At 36.3% G+C, this 12,208-nt stretch overlaps 1 protein-coding gene across 2 annotated transcripts; it reads left to right on the top strand.

Annotated features, from left to right (window-relative positions):
- Positions 1-3,394: 3,394 nt before the first annotated feature.
- On the top strand, positions 3,395-5,257 carry LOC125215779 (protein SMALL AUXIN UP-REGULATED RNA 51-like). Of its 2 annotated transcripts, none has more exons than XM_048117321.2 (3): positions 3,395-3,581; positions 4,083-4,644; positions 4,985-5,257. In XM_048117321.2, exons 2-3 carry the CDS (start codon positions 4,179-4,181, stop codon positions 5,020-5,022), a joined length of 504 nt encoding a protein of 167 aa, XP_047973278.2. In that variant the 5' UTR covers positions 3,395-3,581; positions 4,083-4,178; the 3' UTR covers positions 5,023-5,257. The 2 variants fall into 2 exon arrangements, with proteins under 2 accessions (XP_047973278.2, XP_047973277.2); XM_048117320.2 differs by having other exon boundaries at positions 3,396-3,581; positions 4,115-4,644.
- The last annotated feature ends 6,951 nt before the right edge of the window (positions 5,258-12,208 follow it).

The raw sequence follows: 12,208 nt of genomic DNA, 5'->3' as shown, positions 1-12,208 counted from the left end.
TTGTTTTTATATTTATATTATACCTATAACTAATTATATACAAGGTTTAATGTTTTTTTATATATTATGAATTATATTTTATCATTTATTACGTAATTTTGTGTATTACATATATTAATTTAATATATTTATAATAGTATAACGGTTCGCCCTGTGGTTAAACCGGTCCGACCGGTTGAACCATGAACTAGTAGTTTCGCCGGTTTGCTCACCAGTCCGATTTTTTGAAACATTGGTGTATACCAACTCACATATACGATGTTGAATATTGAGCGAGATAACAAATCCCAAAAATTCGAAGAAAGTGGAAACTAGAAGTGGAGCTGCGGGGGATCAAACCCCGTCCTCTGTCGCATGCAAAGCGGGCGCTCTACCATTTGAGCTGCAACCCCATGTTTACGTAATGTCCTTCTTAATTATACAAGTTAATAATGAATATGATTGCTCAATCTATTTTAATGCGTACATGGTTGAATTGTCAATAATTTTGTGCATTTCTTCTCCAAAAGTTTGCTCATTTTTGTGAATTGGGATTCATGAATCTGAGAATGGGTGCATATTAACTTTTGGAAATATTTATATTAACGAATCTTGTGCATTAAAAATGCCAATTAAATTTTCTATACTCCATTAATTGTGTCACTTCCAACAAATGTTCTGCAACTGTTTTTTTGATTAAAATGTAACCATTGGTGGTATAGAAACTACTATCTGATTATGATGTATTAATATTATCGAATGCCAAGAAAACTATAAGCAAATTTTTGTGAATGAAGCATAAGAAATAGACAAATAGTTATGAGAGTGTGGGATCGGTAGACTGTCATGCAAATATTGAATGTACAAGGGCCTCCCTGCAAATATGATGGAAATGATATTGAGTGTACAAGGGCCTCCCTACAAATATATTTTCAATCATTTATATGTGGGCGTAGCTAGAGATCGAACCACATAGTTGTTGTTCGTTTTGATTGTCATGCTTATTCTCAACAATTGGCGTCGTCTGTAGGAAGCGAAGTATGGCAATAACAAGATTCGATGTCGAAAAGTTGAATGAAATTTCTTTTCCGCATTATGAAGGATCAAAATGAAGGCTCTATTTGTTCAATCAAGACTCGTTGACGCTCTGGGGATGGATCCAAAGGCCATGGATGGTCCACATGAAAAAGGGGCGGCCAATAAGCAAGAAATGATGTGATAATCTTAAATCTTCATGATAAGGTGCTAAAAGAGGTTACTAAAGAAATCATTGCAACTGGGGTTTGACTTTTGACTAGAGTTGTCTACTGACCCATTGAAATGAAACGGGCTTGAGTTGGGTTCATTGATTAAACTGGATCTTTTGATATTTTTTCTTAGTGTTTCATTAGTTATAAGTTCAAAACCCGTGTTATTCTAAAGAATATTTTATGGGGACTGAATGAATGTATCCTTATACTAAAATTGAGATTATTATTTGGTAAAATCATTTGCGGTCCGATGGTAATGGTGACCACTCTCGTAGCGACAACCCAAGTTCAAATCTACCTAGATGTTTTTTTTTTTTTTTTTTTTTTTTTTTTTTTTTTTTAAATAATTTTTTTAATTTTTTTTATTTATAATATCCTATTCTATTGTTATATATTACGTGGAGTATTTTTTTTTGTCTTTTTGTATATATTATATTGTTTTTTATTTTTCATTCTTCTTTCTTTATATTAGTAGTTATTTTTCTTTCTTCTTTTGCATATATTATGTATTTATTTTATTTTCTTTCTATCTTTCATATACTTCCTCCATTCTTTATAATTTGTGACTTATTTCCATTTTCATTCGTTCCTAATAATTTGTCACCTTTAATTTGTCACATTTATTATAAAAGTAACGTATAAAAGTGAGAGCCACATCCATTAACTTTTTCACAATTTCTATTACATTTATTGAAACCCAGTATTATTATTTTTTTCTTTCTATTTTTTTTTTGTTACAAATAGGTTGTATTTTAGTTGTACTGTACTTTTATCTGAATTATATTCTGAATGGATTGGTATGGATTTGATTTCTATTTTTTATATTAGGTAGTTTTCATATTATTTTTATTTTATTATATTTTTAATTTTTTGGTATGAATCTGAAAATTCAATCTGTTTCTAAGTATAGTTTGCATGTTTACTTTTTGTTTATGGCTATATTAGTCAAAATTTTTACGTAGTACAAATTGCTACGTTAGTTGTGATATAACGTGTTACTTTTTTTATTTTATTATGCATAACTTTAAAAATAAAACATTGCTTTAAAATGTACTCCTATTTTATGTATTATTTTATTTTAATCGTTTTGTGTAATTATTTATCGTAAATCTTGCCCTTTCAAAACATGCCAATATGTGTATTGTATATGACTAAATCTCCTGCAAATTGCATATACATGATAACATGAATATAAAGAAAAGATTGTACTCATATAAGTTTGGCAACGACAAAAGCAAGAGTAGTTAGTTCGTGCACTTAATTTTTAATGTAAAGTTGATGAAGTTTAGAAATAGAGAAACAATAGTTAAAATAGTGTAGTAAAATATTTAAGTGAATTTTTTTTTATAAACTTCCCTGGAAAGTATGTACTAGCATTTTCTTTTTAGTCTATTTCTAAAAAGTGTAAATTTTTAATTATTAATAATTAATAATGTAAATCCCACTCTCCATTAACAGTTTTCTATTATCCTTTCTCTACAGTTCTTTTACTTTGCCAATTATAAATTAAAATCTATGCCCAACCAAATACTCCCTCCGTTCCATAGTAATAGAGACATTTCATTTTGCGCACTTATTTTTTGAAAAAATAATTATAAATAGTTAAAATGGAGAAAAAGTAAAGTAAAAGAGTATTAATATTATAAATAAGACTCTTCTCTACATTATTCTTTCTCTTACTTTACTTTTTCTCCACTTTAACTATTTATAATTATTTTTTCAAAATGAGTGTGCAAAATGGAATGCCTCTATTACTATGGAACGGAGGGAGTACTATATACTCCCTCCATCTTATAAAAATATGTGCACTTTTCATTTTCGTCCGTCCCACAAAAATATATGTATTCTATTTTTGGAAAATTATATCAATTTAATAGTGTAGGTCTCACTATCCACTAACATTATTTTAACTACCATTTTTCTCTTCTCTCTTTACCAATTTTGTCTTAATTTTCGTAATATATCCATTGAGTATATTTATATGGGATGAAGACAGTATTAAATTAATGAGTATTAAATTAATTTGGTATATTAACTAAAATGACAAAAGAAGAATATATTGACCAAAATAATAAAAGGAGAATATTTTTTAGGAATTTATGGTATACGAATAAAATAAGTTAAATAATAACGTTGTTAGATATGGTAAGATTTCAGTGTTTTTCAACTGAAAAAGCAAAAAAGGAAAGAAGGTGAACCATAGGAAAAGAAGCTCCCATATTTAGATCTATATTTTGTCCAGCACAAACTCCTCCATCATTTTTACCATTTCATCAATTCTTTTACCGCTTCGATTCGTTGTTGCCGCCTTATCGTCACCTTCCGCCGCCGTGTCTCTGCCACCACCATTTGGTATTCCCACCGCTTCACCGCCACCTTTCCATATTTCCCAATTTTGCATGTTTTTTCATATGTTTTCTGTTCCCTCATGCGATTCATCGATGAAAAATTGAATGCACGGATTTCGTTTTTTGTTATTCGATTGAAATGAGGCAATTGATGTGTCATAATTTTGATATTTGTGAACAAATCGATCTATTGAAGTGTTATGTTGTTTGATTTCGTGTGTAATTGATGATATCTGATTTCAAATGAGTATGTTAGATGTATGAAGAAATGCTTAAACTGTGGATCTGATTATGCTGTTTTCCTTTGTTTAATAGAGAAGAGCTGTGCCCTAATTATACACACATCAAATCATTGTTAATCACGATTAATTAGTGTATGAAATCACTAAAATTGATCAATTCTGAAAAGTAATTTTAGGGGATGAGGTGCTTCTCTAGATTAAAAGTGTTCCTAGATGTTGCTTATCACTCAAAAGAGTGTGATAGTCTGTTTTTCTTTTTGAAGCATGATCTGATGAGGTGAACTCTTCTTGCCAGAGGAGGAGTTGAAGAAGGCCTAAAAAATATCCGCGTTTGGCGTTCCGGTTAACGCTTAAGCAGAATGGATGACAATGGAGAAAGCAAGATCACGAGCATCGGGCAAATTGTTAGGTTCAAGGCGTTCCTTAAAAAATGGCAGCTCGTGGCTCTGACGCCCAAGAACTGCACCACGACAGCGTCCAAAGGAGGCGCCTGTGCAGCCATCTCGCCTGAGATCAGCTTGAGGTTGAGAAACTCAAACCTACAGTGCGACTCGGACGATGAGAGCAGCCATAGCTTAGAGATGCCTAGCGACGTTCCCAAAGGCTATCTTGCTGTATATGTGGGGCCGGAGCTTCGCAGGTTTATCATCCCCACTAGCTATCTTGGTGATCCCTTGTTTAAGGTCTTGCTGGAGAAGGTTGAGGAGGAGTTTGGATTCGATCACAGCGGCGGCCTCACAATCCCTTGTGACATCGAGACGTTTAAGTATCTCCAGCAATGCATGGAAAATCACAGAAAGGAGCAAGCTTGTCCGACAAATGCAGGTATTGCTTCTCTCTTTCCCCTAAATGAAACACACCAAAACATCAATTTGATTAACAATGAGATGGTTTCAAGAAGCTGATTTTTCTTGTGCATTTTTTGTGAATCTGTCGATTGATCTTTCCAGCTTCCTAACAGAGAATGTCGAAGCTAATAATTAAACGCTTCGACTTTCATGTTTCATGCTTGAATGATATCGTGCATTTGTGTGCAAGGACTAAACTCAGTTTGCTGCCAATGCTATCTACACTGTGATAATGCATCATATAGTTTAAACGTTTCAAAATGCATATTTTGCATAATCTTGAATTTGTGTTACTGAACTTACCCTGTATGTTACAGCCACGGGGGATACCTCATCACCGGATTTAGAGGAGTGACGGTTGCAGAAGTGCTTTCAGATTAGAGATGATGTAGGATGTTAAAGAAAGGTTGCTTGAAGACATTTTTCTTTTCAAATATTGAAGAAGCATTTTATAAAATGGACTGACTTTAGATCTGGAGTTAGATTCAATCCGATGGATTTGCATTGTCGAGAAAATACTTGTAATATCGTATGACAATATTTCTACACATTATATCTGGAGTAGTCATTTTGTTACTTTCTTACAAAAACTTCCTGCTCAAACCCACAAACTCCCGTTTTGTAAAAATCATACTCCCTTCGTCCCACTTTAGGATACCGGTTGAGTTCGGCACAGGTTTTAAGAAATGTAAAGAAAAGTTGGTGAAAAAAGATAGTGGAATGTGGGTCCTACTTTTATATATTAGTTTTATAATAAAATGTGAGTTGAAAAAAGTGAGTGGAATGTGGGGCCTTTTACCAATTATGGAATATTCCAACCGGGACTTCTAAAGTGGGTTCATTACAAAAAAAACAAGCTTTGCCGAGCACTTGGTGCTCGGAAATATAAAGCAAAATGCTCGGAAAATCGAGATATACCGAGCACTTTCCTAGCACCGAGAGTGCTCGGTATTCGCTTCGTCGGAATTTTTATACAAGCACCTTAGAGTGCTCGGACATCTGAGCACCCGATTGTGCTCGAAAAATGCCAAGCACATACTAAAGTGCTCGTAATATTTCCGAGCACTTATATGATTTTCAGATTTTGGAATATATGTGAGCACATACTCAGGTGCTCGGAAATTTCCAAGCACATACCTAGGTGCTCGGAATTCTGGTTTCTAAATTTTTCTATATTTTTTATTTAATGAATTATAAATAAATTAATTTAGTTTATTATATTTTTTAAAATTATTATTAATTAAATCAATATAAACAAAGCTGAAATTGCATTATATTAAATTGAATTAAATTGTTTTACAGTGAATTGAATTGAAATGCTAAAAATTTATGAATTTGAATAGACAAGCACTAAGCTTGGGTCAAGACTAGAATCCAAGCTAGCAAAACCTTTATGCATCTCACAATCCGTATTGCTTCAATGGCCCGTAATGCCAGCCATAGTACATGATGAGGAGGAAGGCATCAGCTATCACGAGCCGGACCCAACCACCTTGAAAAGCACATCCAAAAAATGCATGCATTCCTGCACGAGGGAAAACCACGTAATCACCTATGACAAAGAAGCCAACGATGGTGGATTAACCGCCTATGACAACAAACTATAAGTAGGACATGTAAAAGAGAGACTTTCTTTAAACATCTATAGCTCTTAAGCTATATCAGATTCTCTTACAATGAGTAAACTCTGCCATGAAGTATCTATGCATTAAGATATTTATGGCTAACACTTTTCAAAAAATTAATTGCTCACCTTGGACCCCAAGGCTCCAACTTTGTGATATCAAATTTGTACTCCGAGAAAAATCTAATCAAAATGAGAGAGAGACAGCTCTTTTAGCATACATGTATCTCAAACCAAGTCCCATCATGGGGTGGAGGCAGGTCAGAGAACGGCCGTATAAGGGGAGTCGGGGTTCGGTGCTGGGGACATGTACATAAGCAAAATATAAAACATTCTAGACTTCATCAATATTTTTTCTTCATGCAACCCTGCACAAAAGTTGAGATACATACATATTGCTAAAATTCTTGGATGCTAAAGCTATAAAAAGGGCCACAAGACCTAGCTAGCATTATAACTTCCTAGTTCATTAACTAGGTCCAACTTACAACACATGACAGTAGTAGTAAATTCAAGGGTGTCCTCCACAAGAAGGGAAATGTGCCTTAAATAAGGGCAAAAGACGAACTCCAAACGATTGTTCAATTTAGTTAAGAAGGAAAAAAGTGAGTCATACTTCTCATCATCTCACCCTTTTAAAAATGGTGAGAATAGTTGTCTTGCAACTAAAGCTGGCAAGATTCCTTTCAATAATTCATGCTGTCATAATGAGTGTGAGAACTTGCCTTCTTTTTGCGCTTTAAAGTAAAAGCAAACAAAAGTGAATATTATCATTTTCTTATATTATAGATAAACATCTTCTTCTTCTTTCAAGTTGGGCTTCTTCCTAGAAAATAAGTTCTTATTCATAACTAGTAATAACATTATTAAGTGTATAAATATCGTTTCTCTAATTATTTCTTTTATTTAAAGGGTTACGAAACATGAAATGTTTTTGGAGAAGATCTGATAAAATAATCAAGGTGATTGGGCATCTTGCATAATATCATCAGAATGATGACTTTCCCCAATATCATTTTTAGAATTTTTTTTAGTTTCATCATATCCATCATCAGAAAAAAATTTAGTTCTAAGATACCTTTAAGGTCCTTAAGATCATCTCTCGGGAAGTTTTCAATAAGCTCGCCAAAATTTCAGCAAGAACCCTTTTAGGGGTTCCTTATGGTTGGGTAGTTGGTTTAATTTGTTCAAGATCAATGAAAGGTCTTACTTGTATGTATGTTTACACAGTGTGTTCAAAAGAAAATTACAGGTTCCCTAGGTCCAGCAAATCCACTAGATCACGCGGTCTAGGAACTCGTTGGTCGCAGGAAATCCCGTCGTCGGACACACAGAGCACCTCTTTCAAAAACCCTCAACCACTTTACTAAACCTAGTATAGGGAAGTAGGGATCGATCCCACAGAGAAGGATGCGTAATACTCATGTTCAAAGATTTGGGTGTGTTTTTGGTGTTGGCTGCTGCCACGCATTTTTTTTTTTTGGGTTGAGGAAAACAAATTAAACTTGACTTGGGAATCTTTAAAACTCCTAAGCTAACAGCTAGACCTAGGCGAAATTATAAGAGAACGTTGCAAAGGAAATTAACTGCTCAACACTTGATCTAAGAAAACTACTTTACTACTAGACCTAGGAAACAAACTGACTGTGGGGACCATGACTGAAAAAGCAGAGTACGTACGAAAAGCTGACAAAATAACTAACTCTAGTACTAACTAACAGCGACATCATCTTCTACAACCAAATTGCGTAAAACTCATAAGAAAATCAACATGAACGAAATCAAAACAGAGCAACTAATTCCAAGTCAAATCAATGCATAATCAACGAAGAACTGAACAGATCTGCAGACGCTAGACGAAGCAAAACAGAAAACAAGAAGAAAACTCAAATCCATCTAACAACTTCCTATTCTCGCCTCGAATCCAACCTCAGACGCTAAATCCACTCCGGATCCAAGCGTCCAACACGAACTCCAACCAACAGAAACACTTCATCACTTCAGATTCGAACAACAATCTCCAAACAGTCAATAAACCACAGATCTATCACCAAATTCCCATATCAAACACCACAATATCAAAATAAAACAGAGATCGACTAATACTTGTAAAAATAAACTTCCAGCAGAGAGATCTACGTAAATCAACTTGAAATTCAACTACTAAACACAAATCAACCAAAGCGAAAAGATAATAAGTATCATCAACAACCAAGTCGACTCCCAAAAGTGAAGTTCGACAACAAAACAAGTAAAACAACTGAAATTAAGAGAAATTGTATCTTCGTCCACACTCGGACGCTGTTGCAAACGCGTAACTTCTAAAGAAAATAACCCTTCGTACCCGACTACCCCAGATCTCCCATTCCCAAGTGTGTGTAATGTGTGTGAGCTAAGAAGAGAGTGAAAAAGTGATATGATGTGCGTTGCATGCTCTTCTATATATAGGCGATGGAGTGGGGCCCAGCGAGGTATAGATAAGACTTTGTTGCCCTAAGCTATTGACTCCTCTGTCACGCCTTCTTTCCTTTTAAATCCTGCTCACTTCGTTCCTTTCCTTCGCTAGACCATCTCCTTCAGCATTTCCTCGATCTAGCGATTTTTCTTCACACACCTGGCTTAGGAAACGTGTTAGACCCAGCAAATTATAACGTTTTTCACATATAACCGATGTATGAAATTAGCCTTATCAATCAATCATTCCCCTTTTTGAGAATATTGATTCTTCGAAGAAATCAAATTCATCCCACCATTTAATGAGAATTCTCTTTCCTAAATAAGGGACATGACAATAAGTGATCTTGAATTATTAATTGGAACATTTCTGACAATAATATCCCACTTAAGAATTCAAGGAACTTGATAGAGACCTGCAAATATAAGCTCTTTGTATTTCATGGATTTGTTTACTACGCAGAAATCATAAAAGATTGACCTACGTTATCGGGAAGGATAGTTGGATTTAATCCCCATTATGAGAACCAAAAATTAAACCACCGAGGGAGATTAGTGGTATCAAAATCTCTGAATTGAAGAAACCAACTATGCTTCATTTTCATGTCTTCATAATAGAAAATTCCTGGCCATGCTTTGGTATAATCAAAGTAGTTAAACCATGGATTATCATAGGTTCTTTTTTCTTTCGATGTTTCTCCAAAACTATATGTCTCAGATCCATTTTTTCAAGGTGATTAGCTTTTTTATAAAGATTTTAGAATATGCTACTTGTTACCTGATATGATAACTGAATCAAAATCTACTTATTTAGTAGATTGCAAATTTGTAGTGTAGCAAAATAACATTGAAATAATTATGGGTGATGGAAAGGATCTGCATAATCCCTTAGGTAAAATGTAGGAATTTCAATTGGTGAAAGATGATAATATTTATTCTCAATTGGACAAATCCGTTCCGTAGATAACGGAATATAAGGATATAAGAATTCATTAGTATGATTAGACTTTACCAACCGAATGGATTTGTCCAATTGAGAATAAATATTCTCAGCCTTCATCAATTGAAATTGCAACATTTTACCTAAGGAATTAAGCAGATCCTTTCCATCACCCGAAATAATTTTTCAGTGTTATTTTGCTACACTACAAATTTGCAATCTACTAAATCAGTAGATTTTGATTCAGTTATCATCAGGTAACGAGTGGGCATATTCTAAAGCCTTTATAAGAAAGGTAATCACCTCAAAAGAATGGAAAGGAGACTTGTATAGTTTCCGAAAACCATTAAAAGGAAAAAGAACCTATGATAAACCATGGTTTAACTACTTTGATTATACTGAAGCATGTCGGGAATTTTCTAGTTATGAAGACAAAAAAATGAAGCATAGTTGGTTTCTTCAATTCAGAGATTTTGATACCACTAATCTCCCTCGGTGGTTTATTTTTGGGTTCTCATAATGGGGATTAAATCCAATTATCCTTCTCGATAACGTAGGTCAATCTTTTATGATTTCTGCGTAGTAAACAAATCCATGAAATACAAAGAGCTTATGTTTGCAGCTCTCTATCAAGTTCCTTGGATTCTTAAGTGGGATATTATTGTCAGAAATGTTCCAATTAATAATTCAAGATTACTTAGTGTCATGTCCCTTATTTAGGAAAGAGAATTCTCATTAAATGGTGGGATAAATTAGATTTCTTCGTAGAATCAATATTCTGAAAAAGGAAAATGATTGATCTTGAACCAATTAAACCAACTACGCAACCAGAAGGCACCCCTAAAAGGGCTCTTGCTGAAAGTTTGGGTGAGCTTATGGAAAACTCCCCAAGAGGGGGATCTTAAGAACCTTAAAAGGTATCTTAGAACTAAACTATTTTTTTTATAATGAATATGATGAAACTAAAAAAAATTGGGGAAAAGGATATGGGAAAAGTCATCATCCTAAGAGCATCTCCAATGACGGACGTCGCGGTAGGACGTCGCGGACGTCCGTAGTGAAGAAGAAGGGCGGACACACCCATCTCATATGCCCGTCGGATGGGCTCGGACGTCCGACCCACGGGCGGGCGGACGTCCGCCACTGTGGCGAGGGTCGGACGTCCCGGTCGGACTTCCGAGTTTTAATATTTTTTTTTATTTTTTTATTTAAAAAAAAACTCTATAAATAGGGCTTGTTGAACTTCATTTCATTCACACCACTTGTGTTAACAAGTTTCTCTCTCTAAACTCTATTTTCAAGTATATCTAGAATGGCTAGTAGTCGTGCGGGTGGTAGTGGCGGAGGTGCTAGTGATAGTGATAGTGATAGTGATAATGAATTGGATCTCACTGTGGACGGGGCGATTGATCGATTGCTACGGCAGAGGCAGCAGCGGCGGGAGCAGGCGGCGGCGGCGGTACCTCGGCCGATCTATCGCCGACGTCATGTACCCCGGGACCACATTGCTGCTCATATTCGGTTGTATCAGGACTACTTCGCTCCGCAGCCGCGTTTTGGGGATGTCTTATTCCGGCGACGTTTTAGGATGCATTGTCCGCTGTTTATGCATATCGTGGGTGCTTTAGAGAGAAGATACGAGTTTTTTAGGATCAGGGAGGATGCAGCTGGCAAACCCAGACACACGCCCTTACAGAAGTGCACTGCCGCAATCAGGCAACTGGCATACGGAGGCCCGACCGACATGTTCGACGAGTACCTCCACATTGGCGAGTCTTCAGTCGTCGAGTGTCTGCTGAATTTTTGCGCGGGCGTTAGATCGATATTCGGAGGTCACTATCTTCGGAGTCCGAGCCCCGATGACTGCCAGCGGCTGGTAAATATGCACGGGGCGGTGCACGGGTTCCCTGGGATGTTGGGCAGCATATATTATATGCATTGGGAGTGGAAGAACTGCTCCGCCGCCTGGAAGGGGATACACACTTCCGGCTTCAAAGCCAAGCATCCCACGATGATCCTTGAAGCTGTAGCTGACTACCGGTTGTGGATATGGCATGCTTATTTTGGAGTCGCCGGGTCGAACAACGACCTCAACGTCCTCCAGTCGTCACCCCTGTTCAACGATCAGTGCAATGGCGTTGGTCCCGCCATCAGTTTCGTCGCCAACGGCAACCAACACAATATGGGATACTATTTGGCGGATGGGATATACCCAAACTGGCCCGTCTTTGTGAAGACGATCAAGCATGCGATCGGACCAAAGAAGTCCTACTTTGCAAGCCGTCAGGAGGCAGCGCGCAAGGATGTTGAGCGGGCATTTGGTATACTCCAGAGTCGATGGGGGATGGTGAAGGGTCCTGCACGACAGTGGTATATTCCCAACATCGGCGACATCATGTACGCATGTATCATTTTGCACAACATGATTGTCGAAAGTGAAGGGGACGAACTAACTCAGTGGACCAACGAAGATGATACGGGTGCCGGTCCAAGCCACGGTGTGGCCAGCGCGAATGTGAACAT

This window comes from Salvia hispanica, chromosome 3 (assembly GCF_029641045.1).
Source record: "Salvia hispanica isolate PSC_SH4W2 chromosome 3, Shi_PSC_v1, whole genome shotgun sequence".
In the NCBI taxonomy this organism is placed as follows: Eukaryota; Viridiplantae; Streptophyta; class Magnoliopsida; order Lamiales; family Lamiaceae; genus Salvia; species Salvia hispanica.
Note: the sequence above shows the minus strand (reverse complement) of the source record. Positions and strands in the feature narration are given on the sequence as shown.

Bases quoted from the DNA above. Each gene is read 5' to 3' on its own strand.
- LOC125215779 (XM_048117321.2), top strand. From the start codon at position 4,179: ATGGATGACAATGGAGAAAGCAAGATCACGAGCATCGGGCAAATTGTT. The intron at 4,645-4,984 runs GTATTGCTTCTC...TGTATGTTACAG, and splicing joins AGCTTGTCCGACAAATGCAG to CCACGGGGGATACCTCATCA.